Source organism: Pan troglodytes, chromosome 4, assembly GCF_028858775.2.
Source record: "Pan troglodytes isolate AG18354 chromosome 4, NHGRI_mPanTro3-v2.0_pri, whole genome shotgun sequence".
Taxonomy (NCBI): domain Eukaryota; kingdom Metazoa; phylum Chordata; class Mammalia; order Primates; family Hominidae; genus Pan; species Pan troglodytes.
In genome coordinates, this window is record NC_072402.2 from 118363601 (window position 1) to 118388753 (window position 25153).

The 25153-nt window shown below is 36.0% G+C and overlaps 1 protein-coding gene across 10 annotated transcripts in view; it reads left to right on the forward strand.

The window, feature by feature from the left end:
* The window catches only part of PRR16 (proline rich 16), a 388847-nt gene that overhangs the window by 203567 nt on the left and 160127 nt on the right, over positions 1-25153 (forward strand). For 2 of the 10 annotated variants that reach the window (XM_016953675.3, XM_063810606.1), the window contains exons 2-3: positions 6729-6826; positions 8081-8204. The exons of 7 other annotated variants lie outside the window; for them this stretch is intronic. Coding sequence is in view for 1 of the 3 variants with exons in the window: in XM_009449550.4 (XP_009447825.2) it covers positions 6815-6826 (12 nt within the window). In the remaining 2 variants the exon portion in view is untranslated. The remainder of the gene's footprint in view (positions 1-6728; positions 6827-8080; positions 8205-25153) is intronic. One more of the 10 variants, XM_009449550.4, reaches the window with a different exon arrangement.

The window sequence follows — 25153 nt, forward strand, 5'->3', positions numbered from 1 at the left end:
ATTTATTAAATAATAAATATTTATTTAAAATAAATAAAACTTAAAGCTAAAATTAGTTTCAATACATACTGATATGGTTTGGCTATGTCCCCACCCATATCTCAACTTGAATTACATGTCTCAGAATTTTCCCGTGTTGTGGGAGGGACCCAGGGGAGGTAATTGAATCATGGGGGCCAGTCTTTCCCATGCTACTCTCATGATAGTGAATAAGTCTCACGAGATCTAATAGGTTTATCAGGGGTTTCTGCTTTTGCTTATTCCTCATTTTCTCTTGCCACTGCCATGTAAGAAGTGCCCTTCACCTCCCACCATGATTCTGAGGCCTCCCCAGATATGTGGAACTATAAGTCCAATTATACCTCCTTTTCTTCCCAGTGTTGGCTATGTCTTTATCAGTAGCATAAAAACAGACTAACACAGTAAATTGGTACCAGTAGAGTGGGGCATTACTGAAAATATACCTGAAATTGTGGAAGTGACTTTGGAACTAGGTAACAGGCAGAGAGGTTGGAACAGTTTGGAGGACTCAGAAGAAGACAGGAAAACGTGGGAAAGTTTGGAACTTCCTAGAGATTTGTTGAATGACTTTGCCCAAAATGCTGATAGCGATATGGACAACAAAATTCAGGCTGAGGTGGTCTCAGATGGAGATGAGAAACTTGCTGAGAACTGGAATAAAGGTGGCTCTTGTTACGTTTTAGCAAAAAGACTGGTGGTGTTTTGCCCCTGCCCTAGAGATTTGTGGAACTTTGACCTTGAGAGAGATGATTTAGGGTATCTGGCAGAAGAAATTTCTAAGAAGCAAAGTGTGCAAGTGGCGACTTGGGTGCTGTTAAAAGCATTCAGTTTTATAAGGGAAGCAGAGCATTAAAGTTTAGACAATTTGCAGCCTGACTATGTGATGGAAAAGAAAATCACATTTTCTGGGCAGAAATTCAAGCCAGCTGCAGAAATCTGCATAAGTAACAAGGAGCCTAATGTTAATCCCCAAGACCATGGGGAAAACGTCTCCAGGCTATGTCAGAGACCTTCACGGCAGCCCTTGCCATCACAGGCCCAGAGGCCCAGATGGAAAAAGTGGTTTTGTAGGCTGGGCCCTGGGTCCCCATGCTGTGTGCAGCCTAGGGACTTGGTGCCCTGTGTACCAGCCGTGCCAGCCTTGGTTGAAAGGGGCCAATGTAAAGCTCAAACTGTGGCTTCAGAGGGTGGAAACCCCAAGCCTTGGCAGCTTCCATGTGGTGTTGAGCCTGCAAGTACACAGAAGTCAAGAATTGGGGTTTAGGAACCTCTGCCTAGATTTCAGAAGATGTACAGGAATGTCTGGATGCCCAGGCAAAAGTTTGCTGCAGGGGTGGGGCCCACATGGAGAACCTCTGCTAGGGCAGTGCAGAAGGAAAATGTGGGGTTGGAGCCCCCCACACAGAGTCCCTACTGGGGCAATGCCTAGTGGAGCTGTGAGAAGAGGGCCACCATTCTCCAGACCCCAGAATGGTAGCTCTACTGACAGCTTGCACTGTGCACCTGGAAAAGCCACAGACACTCCATACCAGCTGGTGAGAGCAGCCAAGAGGGAGGCTGTACCCTGCACAGCCATGGGGGCGGAGCTGCCCAAGACCATGGGAACCCACCTCTTGCATCAGTGTGACCTCGATGTGAGATCTGGAGTCAAAGGAGATCATTTTGGGGCTTTAAAATTTGCCCCGCTGGATTTCAAACTTGCACAGCCCTGTAACCCCTTTGTTTTGGCCAATCTCTCCCATTTAGAATGGCTGTATTTACCCAATACCTGTACCTCCACTGTTTCTAGGAAGAAACATTGTTTCTAGCTTGCTTTTGATTTTACAGGCTCATAGGTAGAAGAGAATTGCCTTGTCTCAGGTGAAACTTGGAACTGTGGACTTTTGGGTTAATGCTGAAATGAGTTAAGACTTTGGTGGACTGTTGGGAAGGCATGATTGGTTTTGAAATGTGAGGACATGAGATTTGGAGGGGCCAGGGGTGGAATGATATGGTTTAGCTGTGTTCTGCCCACCAAATCTCAACTTGAATTGTATCTCCCAGAATTCCCCCATGTTGTGGGAGGGACAGGGGAAGGTAATTGAATCATGGGGGCCAGTCTTTCCCATGCTATTCTCGTGACAGTGAATAAGTATTACGATATCTGAAGGGTTTATTAGGCGCTTCTACTTTTGCTTCTTCCTCATTTTCTCTTGCCACCACCATGTAAGAAGTGTCTTTTGGGTCCTGCCATGATTCTGAGGCCTCCCCAGCCATGTAGAACTATAAGTCCAATTAAACCTCTTTTTCTTTCCAGTCTCAGGTATGTCTTTACCGGCAGCATGAAAACAGACTAATACACATACATATTATTTGATTTGATTCTTTTTGCAGATATACTAGTTTGTATTCTAAAATGCTAATAAATGTAATTCTTTTTTATTGCATTATTTAGTGAAATATGTAGATAATATTACTTGCACAAATCATAAAATTCTTAATTTGAGTATTAATGCATGTATTCCCTTGAGACTGGGCACTCAAATGGGATGATCATATTTTAATCCTGAAAACTCACATTTTTATTTTGCTAATGTGATGGATTAATAAAGAAGTCACTCTGTGCTATTTTCTGTAACTCAAACACTTATTGGGCAAAGACAAATAAGCATGAGGTATATGTTTTAAAGATTATGAGCAAAGCATACAGTTGGCAGTTCAGCAGAAATTGAAAAAACTTATAATGCAAATATTTGCCCATGAGTTTACACATGGAACATGGCTATAATGTCAAGTAAAATGAAGGAAACCTAGCAATTAAGCGTGAATTTTAAAACAAGGGTTGTGTTTGTTATTTAACTGCTGATTTTCTGAATATTCATAGAATACATAATTCAAACCAGAATTGGTATTTTATAAAAAAGAAATACTAGATTTTATATCATATTTTATCATTGCTTTTTTGGTAACTTCAGTGGAAATAAAATTTAAAGCTTCATAATTTATTTTTTTTCTGTTTACATTTTTAAAAATCTTATTATGTATTATTATAGAAAGTCAAGCTCTGTATTTTTCAATAATTACTTAAGCATATTACTAAGATTCATGTCTTAAACCCCACAAAAACATTATCAAATAACTTATATGTAGGCTTCCATTTGGGAAAAAATAGAACATAATAAAAATTTTTAGTATTTTATTTAATTCATATGATTGGTTTACATATATGATCTATTATATAATTAAATCCAGTTTTAAGCATTTGTATTGTAGGCTTTTCTTGGGTCTTCTATGCAATTTCAACAGCATACTTATATTCTAATACTTTTAAAATACTTTTCCTTTAAGGCACTAACACATCGTTTAGATAATGGCCACTAATAATGAGACTGAACCTTGCATTTCAATTTTTTATATCCAGGCATATATGGCTCCTTTAAGAAATCTGGACTGAGAATCCAATAGCCCTCTGCTGTTTAGCCTAAGAGCTGAGCTTTAGTTGTGTTTAGGCAATAAACAAATTTCCTTTGATTCTCAGAGGATGGTGTTATAAAGATGAGTAAGAGGTTATTAATTCCCTGAAGGGACTTTTAATGTAGTCAGTTGGATAATGATTAGCATTTGAACAGAGCTTTCCTTAGTAAAGCATTTTCACACACACAGATTCAATTGGTAAGTATTTGCAGCTTGTAGTTTATGGGTGTTTGTTTGATCTCCAGATAAATCTGATGGCTTAATACAGATACATGTTTTTCTTCTGTAATCAAACTGTGACCCTGCACGTGAGACATGTTTTAAAAATACATGTCATTGAGCATAAAGGAAACAAGGAAATGTGGCAAGTTGAGTGTAAAACCTATCATGATTCCTCAAAAACCTACTCAAGTTATGTTCTCATACTGTGGGCTTTTTTGTATCTTCTTATTGGAAGAATAAGCAAATGCTTAGGGTGGAGTTTTTAAAACAGATTTGGGATGTTGATTAATTCTGCACAGGCCAAAAATGTAAATGCACATTTGTCATGAATTCAGGTTTGGTACACTCCCCTCCAACAAATTCAAATCATTTTCTGTTATTTTCCAATGGCCAATGCCAAGCCTAAACTTTAGACATTTTCCTTGTAGTATGGATCATCATACTTTGGATAATTGAAAACACTTTAATGATTTACTTCAAACATTCACCAGATAATTTTCAGGCCTTTTCCACTTTGGTTTGATTAGCCTTGTCTGAGACTGTGTCTGAAATACATGAGAGGAACAAAAGAAGGAATTGTTCAGCTTGTAGTTGGCAGGAATGTTCTATTGCTGAATAAGTTCACAAGTTATGGCTGGAATGATTTGGTAATAGTTTTTCCACTGTGCATAGCCAGACAATCTCAGCCAACCAGCAGAACAGAATCTATACTGTCAAAATGGAAAAAGTAGTGGCAATTATGAAGCTGGGGGATTCTGGCAGTACATGCAGAATTTGGCTCTTTCACTTTGCCATGAGGAGGAACATATAGGCACCAGCTATAGCAGCTTGCTCTGCTGCTGTATTGCCCGGAGAATATCTGACACTGAAGATTAATTACAAAGCCCAAGTTCTTGGTTCAGAATTCTTCATTCAAGTGCTCTGAGAACCTCTGTCAGTAAAGATTCTGACATGCATTGTTACTTCCCTATTCTGTTGACTGTATAACAGAAAAAAAAATATCAAACATTTGTAAGCACTTATGTGCTTTTAAAAGTGTGAAATTCTTTCCATATATTAACTTAGTTAACTCTCACATTAACCCTATGAAGCTAGTACATTTTTTAGCCCTCTTTTCAAAGATAAGGAAACAGAAGTACAGAGAAATAGCCCCCAAGTACCTTGCCTGGGATTACATAGCTAATGAGTCTGATTATAGAAACCACACTTCTACCACCATTCTTTAGTGTCTCGATATGAAGAACACAGTTCAAGAGGAAAATCTATATTCTCTTCTATAGGCCCTTAGGCCACTTTCTATGGATTTCTTTTTCTGTCTTTTCTTTTTTTTTTTTTTTTTTTGATAATTTTTTTTTTGGGAGAGTGGAGGTGGATACAGAGATATGTAATTTCCTTCTGAAGTAGTAAAATAGAGAAAATAGTGTTTGCCATTTTTTGCTTTTCTGCTTCAGCATTATAATTTTATGAATGTCTAATTTTTTAAATAATGTCAGGAGTATTCGTTGTAGATTTAAAGTGAAATATGATTAGAAAATTTGACAGTTTTTGTTTTTGATTGTTGGTCTTGTTAAATGTTTTAACCATAAAATTAATACTGTATGATAATTAAATAATGCCTGCATACTCTATTCATTAGATTATTATTTTTAGTTAGTATTTTGCAGTCAAATGTTATAATTTAGTTATAATTTAACAGAAGTGTTTTCTGTCATCCATGTGTATATAATTAATATGTGGGTGAGAATTCTGGGCGTTTTATTCATTGTCACGTTCCCAGTAACCAGGAGGGTTCCTAGCACATACTTAGTGCCCAGTGAGAGTTTATTGACTATATTCATGTGTGGATGAATGATGAAGTTAAACTCCTTGAGCTTATTCAAATGTATAATTTTGCTTTTCTTTACTAAATATTCAAGTTATTGTTGATGAAGAAAGTCAATAACATAAGAAGTAGCAAGAAGCTGAGAATAACGTGCCCTTTCTCAACCCCCACCCCAAACTGACTCTTTTGAGCTCCTTGAGGAAGAGTACTTTTTCACTCATTTCTGCATTCCTAGTACTGACACAGCGTAGTGCTCTACAAGTAGCTAACAAAGAATGAGTCAGTAATTGAGCAAGCTGGATGATTTAAGTTCTTACTCTTTTATTCATACCTCGTTTGAACAAGTCTCAAATGCAGAAGCTGTAGTGTTTTGGGAGCATGTTTCCAAAGTGTAAGCTGGGAATGAGGGGCCACACATTCCGGTGGCAACAATCTTGCATTTCTGAATTGAGTGCAGCCTCACAGGCCAAGCTCCAACTGCCCTCTGGAACTTAGAATCCTTATAGTGTCAACATCAAGAGATCACTTAGCCTCTGCTTTAATACCTCCTTTGTCATGTAGATTTAGTGTAGTCTTTAGTTCCCATGACCCCAGAGTATGTTTCCCTGAGGTTGGCTCAGCCCATTCACATTTTGTTCAGCAAGCTTAGGTTTCCTGATGCAAGGTATCCCTTTAAATATTGGAGGATAGCCTTCATTTCCAGAGGCTACTCTATACTACCACATTAGTTGCGTGCTTATATCTGTTTCTGTGATATGCTTGACTGTCTCTTCCTGATGACTGTCCTTAGAGCTGGTCCTAATATGTCTATATTAATAACTCATTGGGCTGCAAGACAAAAACAATATTGAATGATGAGTCAGTGTTAACCTACAAAGCATCCAGTGATTTGCTATGGTATACTGTTCTCAGAAAGAATATGTACTCAGTAAACGTTCTTGAAGACTTGATTGATTGACTGATCAATATTCATACTTCTTATGTTTTCACTCACAATACGTGGTCTTTCACATGCACTTCCTTCCTAGACATGTTCTTATGTTCACTCTTCTCTTCCATCCATGTGTAATTTCCATCAGTATATCCTATTCCTTCATGACAAATGCCTCCCCATCCATTCATAACCTCCTGCACCATGTCCAGTCCAGTGTTTTTTGGAAAGTCTAAAGTAAATGAACTATTTTTTAAAGTTTTCTAATTTTTTTAACAGAAGCTCCATTACCTACTCCCACCTCCCCACATGATGAAACAGGGAAACAGTGCTGCAGGCATACAGTGACAACAGGACATCAGGAAATGCCCAAGAAGGTCAGCCCCACCTTAACATGATGTTTGCAGGAATTTGGACAGCACATACCAACATTTCTAAGAAACATGCAAACCAATATATCATTTGTAATTCAAAATATATGTAAGAGTTGCAATTAACAATCAGGTCTCTTTGAATATTAAAGTTATCAAGTGATGACCATGAATAACGTGATTAACACAACACTATTTATCATCATATAAATGGTCATATCTTCAGTCTGTGTTTTATGTTTAAATTCCACGTAAGGAAATAAGTATAATAATATCATAAATTTCAGCAATGTTTTATTTTTAAGGCTCCAAAAATATTTTAAGAAATATTTGTTGTTTGTTCAAAACCGCAAGATTTAACGTCCAAGGTATCACAATTAATGAGGTCATGTTAGAATATTCACACTTTTTATTAACAAAATCAGTTTACATTTTGATAAGTTATCTTTGTATATGTCAATTGTAGGAAATTAATTTTAGTCATTAAAAAACAAAAATTTTATAAAAGATATGATAATTTAAATTCACATATTAAGACAATAGTCTTTTTTTAAAGATTGGTTTATGGTGCACAGAATTCATTCATGACATCCATGACATCAGAAGCATATTCATAACATAATCTTGGTTATGCCATATGTGACCATAAGAACGATCATTACCTTTAACAGCTGTGAATTCCTAACGAAGTGAAAACATGCATAGTCAAGGTCAATAATTTTTTTTACTGCAATTTTCCATTTTCCCATCATCAAAGGATGTCAGTACAGGTTTCTTTGGTCTCAGTTTTTTTCTTCGTATAAAAGAACTTGGGTTTATTGCTCATTATGCTCTGGTGCTTCTGGGACAATCATTTCAACCCCTTAATCTATGTAAGACTCTAGTTATTTTTTGTGTTAAATATGGATACCAAATTTTTCCACTTGTAGATAAAACCTGAAAGATGCCATGATTAGTCAACTATTGGATTTTAAGAATAAATCTGTTATATCTAAAATCAAATATAAAAGATGTCTGGATAATGTCAAATATTAGAGATATATTAACATGTTTACAATTACTGTTTTTCTTTAATCAGTTGCATTCTTTTGTCATGCATTTGACAACACTCTATTTGAATGAATTCTTATGAGTAGTATTGATTTTGTTGTTGAGTGCCATTAAATAAAATTTCTATATTAGCATATAGTGATTTTAAGAATGTAATAAGTAAACTATTTTTAGTTTTGAGATTATAGTAATTATACTGTTTTTTAACAGTTTGTTAGGTGCTGTGTCATGAATCAAGTCTTCATTTTAATGTGTTCTAATTGTTGTAAAACAAGAGGGAATGGTATTTGGAATTTAGCTATATTTATCTTCTCAATCAAATTCTACTTCAGAGGTAAGTGAAAAAGAAGTTATAGCAAATCACATAAAATGGACAAAAAAGGTATACTGAAAAGAAAATAAATTGTTGATTATCTCAGGATAAAGAGGAAAAAGTAAATTTAAAAGTCTGCCTGTGTCTGTTATTGCTAAGAGAGACCAATGGATAAATACTTGGGATTCTTATTTTTTTGTTTCCTTTCCTTTTTTTTAAATCAATTATGTGAATTCACCTCGAAGCTATACAACTCTGATATTAACTTGCCAATTAGCAGTTTGCCAAGTCACTTATTCAACTTGAATTCCTGAGACCTTATTCAATGGAATTCATAAGACGTTCACCTGACCTAAAGGACCAGAAAATTCAAGACATAGTGTCCATGTATTCTGTTTGACATGACTTTTATGCAAAAAGTCAGAAAAAAAAGTGCTGTAGGCCCAGCTTTTCCCACTGGAATAAAGTCTTGATGGTCTATAAACAGACAGTATCCTTCTTTATCTAGAAGAAATTACTTGGGCATAGATTGATAATTCATGTTGTTTGGGGATGAAAAGTGTCTGCCACATTGGCAATATATTCAGAAGCAATCCTCTGTACATATTACGTGATGCCCCACACATCATTTCCTAAAGTCAAGTATTTTGTGCCCTTTAGATTGCCGCTGCACTTATCAGACAGACACATCTCTCAAACTCAGTTCTAATTTTTCTTGAAAAAAGAATCAGATCTAAATATTTAACTGTTTGAGCTGAGTTCAGTTGAATAAAAATGATGAATTGACTGTTGAAGTAATTATAAAGTTGACTAGGAAAAATAATAGTATGGAATGTGCAATGTCCTTCCATATTTATTATAGGGGCTATACATTTTGTTAAAATACAAGAAGTATTTGTTGCATTGGCAAAAGAGAGAATCAACCATTTAATGTTACTATTGATTTCAATCACAGAGCTAGTTCCGGAGAATTGAAAACATCATAGGTTAATCGACTAGCAGTTGTCACTCAAAATGGTTTGTTGCTATACTAGCATACTAATGAAAATTACATACCCAAATAAAGAGGAAGTAAGAAAACATGAGGGACTGATGAATCTCAGGAATGCAAAAATTTCTCCTAAGAATCTATATTAAAATATAGTAAAGCAGTTGTTTGATATCTTTATCATTTTTGTCAAACCAAAAATTAACAGTCTAAACTAATCTAATCAATTAATTATTTTACTCAATAGTTATTGAACATGCACTTTGCACTATGCACTGTGCTAGAAAAAAGAAATATAAAGATTAATAAGACACAGTTCTACCCATGATATGTTCACAGTCAAGTAGAAGACTAAAACAGTGTAATACAAGAGTAAATCGATGTTTACGTAAAAATAATTGTTTTCTGCCTGAGTTGGAGGTATGTCAGAGAGAATATGAAAGTTAATAAATTGAGTTTTATGAAATAAGAATGTATAGTGATATTAGAGCGGAGCTAAAATTAATGTGCCTCAAAAACTGGAATAAGTATTGTTTGTTAACTGAATTTCTAAAGAAAGATTCACAATAAATTGGCAAGTCATGGTAAAGTTTGGTGTTTTTGTGAAATGTAAAGAAGACGAAAAATGCAGACCAGAACTTTTGCAAGATTGTGGAATTCCATAATAACATAGTGCATAAAATTAATCTTTAATTTATTTATCACGAAGAGTGACCTTGAATATTATAACAGCAAAGAATTATGGAGCATTGTAACACCAAAGCCAGAAGTTGTAATGGTGAAACAGGCAGACGAGCTTCATGATTATGTTGCAATGCTCCACAAATGGGTACAGTGATTGATAACCTGCAGGAAAATGTGCTTATGAGGTGAGGTTGCTTGATTTTGTTGTCAAATCAAAACAACTATAGATATTATTCCTGAGAAGCATTCTTTAACCTGGCCTTAATCAGAAAATAAGTAGTTCTGTGATGCAGGTCAGTGAACTTGCTGTGATAGCAATGATGTATGTGAAAATACCAGAGAGTACTACATTTTGTTATTGTTGTTAACATGTTGTCTGTCAAGGTTCTATGTATGGAACAGATAAATTTACATTTCCTCTTCTACCTCTCTGGCCACCTCTCATTAGTGTGTTTTGCTGGGTCCTTGCTTCCTCAGCTGCTAAATGTTACAGGGTCCCAATACTCAGAGCAAGCCTTGTCTCTCCCTAGTTTACTCCCCCTCCACCTGTTTCTCTCTTTCCTCCCCATCCCAGCTCTTTTTGCTGATCTCATCCAGCCCATAGCTTTACATACCAACTATATATGAATGAATTCCAACTTTGTATCATTAGCTTCTCCCCATCGTCTCCATTGGATGTTTAATAAGCATCTTAAAATAAACACATAGAAAGCAGAACTTCAGAATCAATACCCAGGCCCATAATTCTCTTTCTCCTTTAGTTTTCTCTATGTCAGTAAATCACTCCCTCATCAAACAAATTGCTTGGACCAAAACTCTGGGTAGTGTTCTCCTTTAGAAAGTTTTGTCAAATGTGCCTCCAAAATAAATCCTGAGTCCTTCTTTTCACTATCTTCACTATTTGCAACTTTTCAGTCCTCATCTTTTAATTAGACTGCCCTTATATGAATTCCTTACCAAACTCTACTCCTCCTTTTGCTTTCTTACAATTCACTTTTCTCAGAGCAGCAAAAATAATGGGGATTTTTTTGAAATATAAAGGGATTCATGCTATTCTACATTGAAAACTTTTGCCACTTGCCATTGCCACCTGGGCTTCTTCCTGCTGCTTGTCTTGGAGGTCTCTATTTTGTGATCAGTCTGTTTACCTTGTGATCATTCCCCTGTGATCTGTTTACCTTGTAATCAAACCCTGTGATCTCTTCTCAGCCAGAGCTAATCTCGTCTCAGTCTCTGATCCCCCTGTCCAGTACTCTACTATACAAGCTGTGTTTTGGGTCTCAAGCTCATTTCCACTTGATAAAATTAGGCTTTGCATCCCAACCTAAATCTCTTCATGAATTTTAATCCCCATAATCCCCGTAATCCACATGTGTCAGGGGAGAGACCAGGTGGGGGTAAATGGATTATGGGGGCAGTTTCCCCAGTGCTGTTCTCATGATAGTGAGTTTGTTCTCATGAGATCTGATGGTGTTGTAAGGGGCTCTTCCTACTTTGTACTTTGGTTAGCACATCTCCTTTCTGCCACCTTGTAAAGAAGGTGCCTTGCTTCCCCCTGGCCTTCACCATGATTGTAAGTTTCCTCAGGCCTCCCCAGCCATGCTGAAGTGTAAGTCAATTGAACCTCTTTCCTTTATAAATGACCAAGTCTTGGGCAGTTCTTTTAGAGCAATAGGAAAACAGACTAATACAACATCTTTGGCCTTTTCCACTTAGCATGCACAAACTGGCTCACTGTATTATTTCAGTTCCATTTCATGTCACCTTTTTCAGAGGTGTCTTTGCTGACCACTTGACCTGAGCATTAGCCGTTCATGTGCATCTCTCCCACTCACACACTTAGTCTCTTGGTGCAATTCTATGTCTCACAATACTACCTGTAGTTTTTTCCATGGCACTTATCACTTTATGAATTCTTGTTTGTGTGTTTCTTTTCTTCTTTGCTGACTGCCTCCTCCTGTCAAATTTAAGCCCCTTAAGAGCATGAGTCTCATCTCCCTTTTTTATTTCTGAGACCTCAATATCTAGAAAAGTAATGGCACAATAAGTGTGTATGGAGTGAAGGAAAGAGATTCTACAGTTAGTTCTTGTTTTCTATCTTTAGAAACTTTAAAGAGATTACCAGTATATATATTTTAAGAGATACACAGAGCTGAAGTTGTGTCTTATTCATTACTCTAATATTGTCTTCTGAGAGCAAAGCATGACAAGTGTTTATTTTTCACAAGTTGGCATTCCATATGTTATTTATTTATTTATTTTATATTTATTTATTTATTTTTTGAGATGGAGTCTTGCTATGTCGCCAGGCTGGAGTGCAATGGCATGATCTTGGCTCACTGCAACCTCCACCTTCTGGGTTTAAGTGATTCTCCTGCCTTAGCCTCCCGAATAGCTGGGACTACAGGCATGCGCCACCATGCCTTGCTAATTTTTGTATTTTTAGTAGAGACAGAGTTTCACCATGTTGGCTAGGATGGTCTCGATCTCCTGACCTTATGATCCACCCGCCTCAGCCTCCCAAAGTCCTGGGATTACAGACGTGAGCCACCACGCCCGGCCACAAGTTGGCATTTCATATTTTAGCTACTTCTTGCACTCTTTAAATCCTGTACTTTTTACATTATTTCTTTTTTGTTCTTTAAAAGACTATGTGTCAAAAAGGAATTTGATTTGCAGAAACTAAATGTTAGCACTTTGAAACAATGCAGTAGGGAGAGAGGACAATAAAAATGTGTAATTTTCTACTTATAAACACAACACATTTTATGTCTTGGAATTAGGGATTAATTGATGAATTTTTTTTCACAAAAACGAAAGGTAATATAAAGTAATGTATTGACTTCAGACGCATTTTATTATTTTCAACTATTTACAGAATATACCACCACTTGAAAATGTACTGTTACTACAGTTATTTTAGGATGGAAAGAGAAGAAGAAAGAAAATGTTATAGTCATTAGATTCCTCAGTGAGGAAAGAAAAAAACATATAAAAGGGGAAAGATTTTATAATGGCAACAGTATCAAGAGACAACATAAATTATTATGAATAAATTATATCTACCACTCCTAGATTTTTCTTGGTAATTTTATGTAATTATCTATGTCCTAATTCATTCCTACTAATCAGGATTCTACCTATATAAATAAACTGATTGCCTAGCACAAAGTGGGAGGTACTTCAGTGTAATTATTAGAACATGGATTTTGGGTTTAGAATACCTGGCTTTGAAACCCAGCTTCGCTACTTACTAGTTATGTGGCTTGGGCACATTACTCAGTTTCTTCTTGTGCAAAATGAGGATTAATTGGTAAATACCTACCTTATGCCGTTGTTTTGAGCATTACATATGGAAATGTTAGCTAATATAGTATTACTCTATTTATTATTATCTTTACCCTTACCCATGTTATCATATATTATTAGCTCTTGTCTTTACCATGTCATAGACCTCAAAGTTTATATTAGAACAAAAAGTAATTGTATTAATTTGCCATGGCTTCATTAGACATCCAGAGCAGCAGTGTTTTCCAATGTAGGTAAATGGGTGTTATACCGAGGAAAAGCAGACTTCATTATTTTAAAATTTGATAACTACTGAGTTAAATACATTTAGTCAGGACTTTTCAGTGCCTTTAAAATGTGAATAAGGATGAATATGTTAATGAGCTTGATTTAATCATTCTACATAATATATAATAATATATTATTTGTATATAACAACTATTAATGTAGAGATACATAACAACTGTAGGTTTTTAATTTTTAACAATTGTATGCTTAATGTTTGTGTGATTAAAAAGTTAAAAAATGTTAATATGCATCACTATCTTCCCAAGGGACATAAATTGTGCAAGATTTTTCACAGTGGGGTATTTTTCCACAGAGGCGCTGCTGCTCTTAATTCACAGATAAGGAAAGAATGACTGATTAGGAAGAGAACATTCTTATGGTCAGGTTAGGGATCCTTTCTGCAGTATTAAAGAAACACATCTTTGAACTTGAAAAGCTTTAGTTTTTCATCATTACACTCATATAAAATGGATAACAGGATTTAAGATGAAACTGAAAGTAAGATATAATTTAGACCTGGCTTGTTTCACTCATATTTGAAAGAGACCTCTTCCTGTGGCTTAAGTAAACCAAATAGAGTGATTAAAGAGTATTGGTATGGTATGTATGTAGAACAAAACTGATCATGCCTCCATTTGCCTTTTCCAATAATATATTTTGCTTCAGTAAAATGTTTCTACTTCTAAAAGAGATAGCATAGCATAGTGGTGCAAATGTAAACACTGGAGCCAGGTTGCCTGGTTTGAAACTCAGCTCTGCCCTTACTAGCTGTGTGACACTGATCAAATTACTCAACATCTCTGTGCCTCAGTTATCTTATCTGAAAGTGGAGATAATAAATAGATACTAATTCATAGGGGTGTTATAGATTTTAAACGAGTTACTACTTTTAAAGTATTAAGAACTGCTCCTGATCATAATGTGCACTGCTTATTTGTTAAATAAGGTAGAAAGGCTACTGATATGGTGTGGCTCTGTGTCCCCACTCAAATCTCATCTTGTAGCCTCCATAATTCCCACATGTTGTGGGAGGGACCTGGTGGGAGATGACTGATTCATGGGGGGTGGATCTTTCCTTCACTGTTCTCGTGATAATGAATAAGTCTCATGAGATCTGATGGTTTTAAAAAGGAGAGGTTCCCTGCGCAAACTCTCTTCCCTTGTCTGCCACCATGTGAGATGTGCCTTTCACCTGCCGCCATGATTGTGAGACCTCCCCAGCCACGTGGAACTGTAAGTCCAATAAACCTCTTTCCATTATAAATTGCCCAGTCTTGCATATGTCTTCATCAGCAGTATGAAAATGGACTAATACAGCTACATAATTACTTTTTACATTTTTTTGCCTTTCTTTTGTCCTGTGTCTACTGTCATATTCACAAGGAGGTGACAGGAAGAAGAATGAGTGTTCACTGGTAGAAATCTAATTCTGCTACTTTGTCTCTGAACTCAGTGATGTTCTATCTTGAAGCAAGTGGTTATTAGAGAGTTTCTTCCCCACCAATGACTGTGCGGTAGTGGTCAGATGGGAAAATAAATTTTTAGTTTGTTTTATTTTTTTGAGACAAGATCTTGCTGTGTTGCCCAGGCTGGAGTTCAGTGACATAATCACAACTCAATGCAGACTGCAACCTCAACATCCCAGATTTAAAGTGATCTTCCCACCTAAGCCTCCTGAGTAGCTGGGACTATCGATGTGATCCACCATGCCCAGCTAATCTTTTAATTTTTGGTAGAGACAGGTTCTCACTATGTTGTCCAGACTGGTCTCAAGCTCCTGGACTCAAGCTATCCTCTTGCCTTGGCCTCCCAAAGTGCTGGGATTACAGGTAAAAGCCACTGTGTGTGGCCAGAAAATAAGTTCTTTGCTATCCCCCATATAAAAACATGTGGGTTTGTGCCTGGTAGTATACCATGTTAATCAAGAGTGAGGTTTGCATCTCTTAGTAGGACAATAGAGTCAGAAATCTTCTAATCATCTGGTTTTATCAGCACTACCACTTTCTTAATGTATTTACGTGATGATCTGGTGTGTAGTTGTTATAATAGTTAACATCAAATGAGCATCATCTAACCCTCATGACAAGCTTATTTATAAGGATCCATTATCATTATTTCCCTTCTACAGCAAAGGAATCCAAGGGATGTCTTGCTTAATTTAGAACTAGTACAATATTGAACTGGTTTAGAAACCCAAAGAATCCCACTCCAGAATCTGTGCTATTAACCACACTATAATTCAGTCTCTCTTGGAAACCTTAGAATAATAATCAAGCACCTGGAACATCTAAATTTATGCTTTGTATATCTTAGTAACAATTTCCCCAAGGCTCAGTAAGCGTTATAAACATGTGTATACCCATAAAACTGGGTTGTGATGTCCATAAATACATTATAATATTCAAAAAATGAAAACAATCCAAATGTTCATCAACTGATGATTGGATTAAAAAATATGATATACCTATACAATGGCATACTGTTTGGCAATGAAAAGTAAACAACTGCTGACACATGCTCCAACATGGATGAACCACAAAAAAGCCCCACAGAAACAGTATGTTAAGTAAAAGAAACCAGATATAAAAGACTATAGGGAAATGTCCAGAAAAGGCAAATCTATGGAATCAGAAAGTAGATTATTGGTGGCCTAGGACTACAAGTTATAATAGTGATGACTGCAAATGAGCATGAGGGATCTTTTGCAGGCTATGAAAATGTCCTAAAGCTGGATTGTTGCAATGGTTGCACAAATCTGTAGATTTACTAAATAGCATTTATCTAAAAGAATTGTACACTTAAATGGAAGAATTTTATCATATGCAAATTTTGTCTCAGTAAAGTTTAAAAAAGACACAAATAGATTGGATCATGGCCCAGAAGTACCATAGTTTAATGATAAGCATAAAGCAGACTCGAAGTTTAAATTTTACAATTCATTGTAATTTTTAAACTTATCTGTGGTTCCCTCCATAATTTGTAGAATAAAAGATAAAAAGTAATTGTTTTAACATCTAGCATGAAAAATAAATTGGCAATAAAATAGGAATCTTATTTATTTAGAATTTGATACTGACCTTATTTCTCTTGGATATGATAAACTGAATGTCTCACTTTGGAAATAAATTAGATTTTGTCCTTCATTTAAAATCTGTCTTTTCAAATGAAAATGTTTAATTGGAAGTTTTATCATGTTATTATATTTATATATAAAGGAAGATCTGCAAAGCTTAAAAGAAATCCACTACCTGTACCCTGGGTGAGTAACTAATACACTTCCTTATAGTCAATCACCCAATTTTATTATGTTCAGTCCTTTGATTTTCGCTAAATTGTACTTTGTGATATATGCAGGGCATTCATTTTTTATTTCTCCCATTTCACAGTTTAGACAACAGTCATACAGGGATTAAGCCTAAATCATGTAGCTATTAAATGGCCGAGATGTGGCTAGCACTCCGTTTTCCTCAATGCTAGTCTTATACGATCTGTACATGATCCTGCTATGCTGCACTCATTGCTCAAATTAGTAGATACTTAACAAGTACTGATTAATTCTGTACAGCCATAGTAGATATCATAGCTGGATTCTTTAACAGTTATATTACTATCATATTTTAAGATTCTTTTGGTAGCATATAGTAAATGGGAACTGCAAGCTATAAGGGTTTAAAATGTGACTTGAGACTGATGAATTATGATAGTCTTTGATGTGCTTCAGGCATCTACCAATAGACAGATGGAGAAAAGAATGATCCTACACATACACAACATATTCATCTGAAAATAATGTTCCTGAATGCATCATTTTTCACTACTGGGCTTTAAGCTTTGTGAAAAAAAATAGGAAAGTATTATAGATTATTTAACTATTGTGCTGGCTGGCCATACATCACAGCAAAAGAAGAGAGCCACCCTGCTGCTTTTTACAAAAGGTGTAATTAGGCTCTGATGGAGCTTCAAGTTATTCTTCCCCCAAAATATTCTGAATGGCCGACTTCCTGATGCTTAAAAGCCTTAGATCTCAGTCCATTTCTTATGGACTCAACAACTTACTATTAAAGAAAGACTTGTCAAAAGCTTACAAATCCACTTTGGGAGGCCGAGGCGGACGGATCACGAGGTCAGGAGATCGAGACCATCCTGGCTAACACGGTGAAACCCCGTCTCTACTAAAAATTCAAAAAATTAGCCGGGCGTGGTAGCGGGCGCCTGTAGTCCCAGCTACTCGGGAGGCTGAGGCAGGAGAATGGCGTGAACCCGGGAGGCAGAGCTTGCAGTGAGCCGAGATCGCGCCACTGCACTCTAGCCTGGGTGACAGAGCGAGACTCCGTCTCAAAAAAAAAAAAAAAAAAAAAAAAAAAAAAAAAAAAAAAAAAAAAAAAAAGCTTACAAATCCATTTTCTCTCTTCTTTCTTAGTGTTTGTCTTAAAGAAATAAGTTTGTGATTTCTTTAAAACAATATCTCTTGATCTATTCTTAGCATAATTATATTTCTTAATAATATTTCCTTTCTGTTGTCCTTACTCTGGTGAATGCATTGCTTCTTTTAGCAAAAACATGTATCCTATAATCACTTTTTCAATTGCTGTGGTTATCATGTGAATTTATGTTTCTTACATGTGAAGATGGATTGTTCCCTGAAAGGTTGGACATCAAGCCTGCATATTTTGTTTTTTATTTGCAGTTGTTTTGTTTCACTTCATGTTTTCTGTATTCAGAACCTGATGCGCTGACAGTAAGGGAACAAAGATGGGTATCTTTTTTCATAAAGCAATATGCATGGAAACTATGGAAACACTTTTCTAGTTATATTTATTTATTTTGTTTTTAAGACAGTTGTTTTTTAGATATAAGTGAGACTGAGTGGGCTGGACTTAATGTAAAGCACATGTGTTGGCCAGTTTGCAGGCACTTGTTAGAGCTCTCTGAGCATATGTGGGATAATGGATTCTGTTTCTGTTACGTGTTTCTCATGAAGCCTAGCACTGTGTTTTTAAAGGCTAGGAAGCATATCAATGTATTGGAACTTTTTCTCCCATATGGTGATAAAGTGAAAAGGATAAAAAAATTGTAGGTAAGAGAGATTAGATTTCCCCAGGATAAAGCAGATTTGTATCTTTTATTTTTTGTATGAAATTTTCTACTTATCTCTCTGTCTTTCTACCTTCTATCTATCTATCTATCTATCTATCTATCTATCTATCTATCATTCTACCTTCTATCTATCTATCTATTATCTATCTATCTATCTATCTATCATCTATCTGTCTTTCCCATCTAACAGTAAGCATCTTAAGGTAGAAGCCTATGAGTTTAGTTGTTGAATTTCCTTAATTTGTTTGAAATAAACACATATGTAACTCCTGAATATGTCACTTAAAGAGATACTTTTTTAACTTTTATTTTAAGTTCAGAGGTACATGTGTAGTTTTATTATACAGGTAAATTGTGTGTCACAGGGGTTTGTGGTATAGATTATTTTATAAGCCAGATAATAAGCATAGTACCCAAAAGACAGGTTTTCAATCCTCACCTTTCTCCCACTCTCCATGCTCAAATAGGCCTCAGTGTCTGTTGTTCCCTTCCTTGTGTCCATATGTACTCAATGTTTAGCTCCCACTTATGAGTAAGAACATGTCATATTTGGTTTCCTATTTCTATGTTAGTTTGATTAGGATAATGGCCTCCAGCTCCATCCTTTGAGATTTGCAAAGGACATGATTTTATTCCTTTTTATGAATGCATATTATTCTATGGTGTATATATACCACATTTATTTATGTATGTGTGCATGTGTATTCATGGTAGAATGATTTATATAATTTTGAATATATACTCAATAATATACTCAATAATGAGATTGCTGGGTGAAATGGTAATTTTGACATGATTTCTGCAAGTGATTTCTGAGCATTATTTCTAAATATGTTTTTTGTAACATTATTTCTAAAATGCAATTTTCAAATGCTATAAAGTATTTCTATTATGCCTCTTCAACATTGAAAGCATCTTAGAATGTTTTAATTCTGCTCACCACCTTACCATCTAATATTTTAGAATTATTTGTTTTATGTTTCATAAATTAACCATTACTAGAGTTGTTTTATACAACATTGCTTCTTTAAATTTACTGACATGCTTTCCAATTTCTTGGCTCACTATGCCTTCACACACCTTTCTGTCTCAGTTTTCATATTCTTAAAATACAACCTTTAGTTCTTTCAGTTAAGATCAGTTAGTAGAAGACTCTGTTTGTCTTTTTGAATTATATTTACTTTACCCTTCATTTTAGATTATGACTTACTACTGGGCATAGGATTCTAGGCGAACAGTTATTTCCACTCTGCATTTTAAAAATATTAACCCATTATTTTCTGGGCTGCACTGTTGCTTTCGAGAAGTCTAAAATCAGCTATCAGCACAATTTCATTAATTGGCACTTTATCTATCTCCTCTCTGGTTGTTTTCAAGATATTTTATTTTCTTTTGTCATTGGCCTTTATGATGATCCAAGATGTGTAATTTAAAAAAAAATTATACCCGTGTCTGATGATTTTCTTCTATCTGAGGATTCATGATTTTTGCCAATTCTGAGCTATAATTCTTTAAATACTAATTTATTTTCATTTTTCTTACTTTTATTCTTTCTCAATTTCTATCAATTTTGTTTTTTCTTATTTTATCATTTACATCTCCTAACCACTTTTTCTAATTTTAATATATTTATATTTATCCACTTCATTTTGTCTTGTTCATTTTCTTGTTCACGTCCTTAGTCAATTTAAACATACTACTTCACAGATTGTCTTTTTTTATTATCCTAAGTTCTTGGGTTTCCATTCCTATTGCTTGTTCTCTGGGCTGACTTTCCGGCACAGTGTACTGTTTTCTTATACATTTTGTCATTTTGGCTTGTAAGGTCATCCTAAGCTTTGAAATCACCTAGGGTCTGACTTTCATCTACTCTGGCAGATGTTCCTGTGCTATTGCTACAGTCCGCTGCTGGAGATGATTGCCAAGATGTATAGGTTCTATATATTTGAACCCCAAACCTAGGTAAAGTTTTTTAAATGTTGCAAAAACGAACACCTTTTTTTTTCATGCACCCAGAATATGAGGAAAACATCCATGTCTTCTACCTTGAATAGATATATTTATTTTTCCTGACAACCCGCTAACAGATGGTGCAGCTGTTCTAGGTTTCTTCTTTGATTGAGATATCTCTACTTCCTCATTATCCGTGGTCTACATCAGTGTCAACCCCAAATTGTTTAGTTACCCAGCAAATGATCAACTTCCTCCCCAACAAAGGTTTATTTCCACACCAGCTCATTGGTTTACACTATCGTTTCTTGCCCTTGGAAAGTCCCTTTCCTTTTTAAGTAAATCTAGATACGCATTTTGAGAGATGTTTTAAGTTATCTAGTCTAGCTAGACTAGTAAATTGAGATAAATATAAGTCTCCCAGAATACTAAATTATTTAGCTCTGGTTTCTCTAAATATTGAGGACCAATATCACCCATAAATAAACTGATTTTTAATGTTTGTAATCAACTCATCATAAAGAAGCAGGTGACAATAAAATAAATTGATAGTGAAGATTTATTTAAAACATAATACTTCAAAGGGGATTTAAAGGATTTAAAATAGAGACATCCTTATCATTATATATCATGACAGTAAAATAAGAGTTGATGATTTAAAATTTATGATTCTGGATTAGGATTAAGATGGCAGATAAGAGGCAAAACTAGCTTGGGTGGACAGAGCAGCTTGTGGAGACTTACATCGTGAACTTTTGCACCAAGAACTACTGCAGGAACATACCAGGAAAGCCAAGAGAATCAACAGACCTTTTGAAGGACTGGATCACCACTGCAGGCTCCCTGAGACACTGAAAAACTGTGAATCGGCTTGCTTTCTGGACAGGAGGCTCATGGTCTGGGATGAGTTCTCAGCCCTGGTCACTGGTGGCCTAGAAATAGATTTGGTGTTGTTATGGGGGCACAATGGGACTGGATGTTAGGACTGCCAGCTGCATGGGATTGGGATGAGGCTGGTGACTGCTGGCATTTCCCCATTTCTCTGGTGACTTGTATGACTCAGTAGAGGCAGCCATAATCTCCCTGTGAATATAATTCCATTGGACTGAGAACTACACTCCTATTCCCCACAACAGCCAAAGCAAGCCCTGCCCAAGGAGAGGCTGAGCTCAGAGCTCAGACAGGCCTATCCCTGCCCCGACCTGATGGTCTGCCTCTACCCACCCTGGTAGCCGAAGACAAAGGTCATAATCTTTTGGGAGATCTATGGCCCCACCCACCACCTGAGAATCCTGAATACTTAACCAGTTGTCCCTAGGGCAAGTTTACCTTCCCCCATAGGACCTCAGCTGATGCACTCTTGAAAGCATCACCTCCTGGCTGGAGGCCAACCAACACAAAACCAGCACACTAAATGAAAACACAACCAGAGACCCTCACAGAGTCCACCTCACTCCCCTACTACCTCCACTGGAGCAGGTGCTGGTATCCACAGCTGCAAGACCTGAAGACGGATCACATCACAGGATTCTTTGCAGATACTCCCCAGTACCAGCCTGGAGCCCAGTAGCTCTGCTGGATGGCTAGGCCCAGAAGAACAAAAACAATTACTACAGTTTTACTCTTAAGAAGCCCCATTCCTAGGGGAAGAGAGAGAACACCACACCAAGGGAGCACTCTGTGGAACAAAAGAATCTGAACAGCAGCCCAGATCTTCGGTCTGACATAATCTACCCAAATGAGAAAGAACCAGAAAAATAATTCTGGTAATATGGCAAAACAAGGTTCTTTAACACCCCCAAAATTTTGTACCAGCTCACCAGCAATATATCCAAGCCAAGACAAAAATCTCTGAATTTCCAGAAAAAGAATTCAGAAGGTCAATTACTGAGCTAATCCAGGAGGCACCAGAGAAAGGTGAAGTCAAATATAAAGAAATTAAAAACATGATACAAGATATAAAAAGAAAATTCTGTGAAATAGAAAGCATAAATTAAAAAAAAATCATAATGTCTGGAAATCAAGGACACACTTAGAAAAATGCAAAATGCACCAGAAAGTCTCAGCAATAGACTCGAAGAAGCGGAAGAAAGAACTTCAGAACTTGAAGACAAGGCTTTTGAATTAACCCAGTCCATCAAAGACAAAGAAAATAGAATTTTAAAAAATGAACAAAGCCTCCAAGAAGTTTGGGACTGTGTTAAAATTCCAAACCTAAGAATAATCAGTGTTCCTGAGTAAGAAGAGAAATCTAAAAGTTTGGAAAACATATTTGAAGGAATAATTGAGAAACACTTTCTTGGCTTTTCTAGAGATCTAGACATGCAAATACAAGAAGCTCAAATAACACCTGGGAAATTCATTGTAAAAAGATTGTCACCTAGGCATATAGTCATCAAGTTATCTAAAGTCAAGACAAAGGAAAGAATCTTAAGAGTTAGGAGGCAAAAGCATCAGGTAACCTACACAGGAAAACCTATCAGATTTACAGCAGATTTTTCAGCAGAAACCATCAGGATAGAAGAGATTGAGGGCCTGTCTTTAATCTCCTTAAACATAACAATTATCAGCCAAGAATTTTTTATCCAAGGAAACTAAGCTTCATAAATAAAAGAAAGATACAGTTTTTTCCAGACAAGCAAATGCTGAGAGAATTCTCCACTACCAAGCCAGCACTACAAAAACTGCAAAAAGGAGCTCTAAATCCTGAAATACACCAAAATAGAATCTCCTTAAAGCATAAATCTCACAGGACCTATGTAACAATAACACAATGAAAAAGAACCAATGTATTCAGGAAACAAACAGCATGATGAATAGAATAGTACCTCACATCTCAATACTAAAGTTGAATGTAAATGGCCTAAATGCACCACTTAAAATTTATAGAATTGCAGAATGGATAAGAACTCGCCAACCAAGTTTCTGCTGTCTTCAGGAGACTCACCTAACACATAAGGACTCACATAAACTTAAGGTAAAGGGGTGGAAAAAAGAGATTCCATGCAAATGGACACTGAAAGTGAATAGGAGTAGTTCTTCTTATATCAGACAAAACAAACTTTAAAGTAACAGAAGTTAGATAAGACAAAGAGGGACATTATATAATGATAAAAGAACTAGCCTGACAGGAAAATATCACAATTCAAAATATATATGCACCTAAAACTGGAGGTCCCAAATTTGTAAAACAGTTACTACTAGACCTAAGAAATGAGATAGACAGCAACACAATAATAGTGGACGACTTTAATATTCCACTGACAGCACTCATAGGTCATCAAGACAGAAAGTCAGCAAACAATGGACTTAAATTATACCCTACAACAAGTAGAACTAACAAATATTTACAGAACATTCTACCCAACAATTGCAGAATATACATACTATTCATTAGCACATGGAACATTCTCTAAGATAAGCCACAAAACAAGTCTCAGTAAATTTAAGAAAATTGAAATTATATCAAGTACTCTCTCAGATCACGGTGAAATAAAACTGGAAATCAACTCCAAAAGGAGTCCTCAAAACCATGCTAACACATGGAAATTAAATAATCTGCTCCTGAGTGATCACTGGGTCACAATGAAATCAAGATGGAAATTAAAAAATTATTTGAACTGAACGATAATAGTGACACAACCTATCACTACTTCAAACTGAATGATAGTAGTGACAAAACCTCTGAGATATAGCAAAAACATGCTAAGAAGAAAATGTATAGCATTAAATGCCTACATCAACAAGTCTGAAAGAGGGCCAGGCATGGTGATTCATGCTGGTAATCCCAGCACTTTGGGAGGCCAAGGCAGGGGGATCAATTGAGGTGAGGAGCTCAAGACAAGCCTGGCCAACATGGTGAAACGCCATCTCTACTAAAATATAAAAATTAGCTGGACATGCTGGCATGTGCCTGTAATCCCAGCTACTCAGGAGGCTGAGGCAGGAGAATCACTTGAACCCAGGAGGTGGAGGTTGCAGTGAGCCAAGATCATGCCACTACACTCCAGCCTGGGGAGCAGAGTGAGACTCTGTCTCAAAAAATTAAAAAATTAAGTCTGAAAGATAACAGCTAGTATAAGGTCACACTTCATGAAATTGGAGAAACAAGAACAATCCAAACCCAAATCCAGCAGAAGAAAAGAAATAACAAAGATCAGAGCAGAACTAAATGAAATTGAAGCAACAGCAACAACAAAAATACAACAGATCAATGAAACAAAAAGTTAGTTCTTTGAAAAGATAAAATTGGTAGACCATTAGCAAGATTCACCAAGAAAAGAAGAGAGAAGATCCAAGTAAACTCAATTAGAAATGAGAACAGGAGATATTGCAGCAGATAGTGTATAAATACAAAAAAATATGCAAGGCTACTATGAACATCTTTACATACATAAACTAGAAAACCTATAGGAGATTAATGAATTCCTGGAAATATACAACTCTCCTATATTAAACCAGGAAGTTATAGACTCTCAGAACAGACCAATAACAAGCAGTAAGGTTGAAATGGTAATTAAAAATTTGCCAACAAATAAAAGTCCGGGACCAGATGAATTCACGGCTGAATTCTATCAGGCATTCAAAGAAGAATTGGTACCAATTTGTTTGACACTATTCCAAAAGATAGAGAATGAGAGAATCCTCCCTAAATCATTTTATGAAGCCAATATCA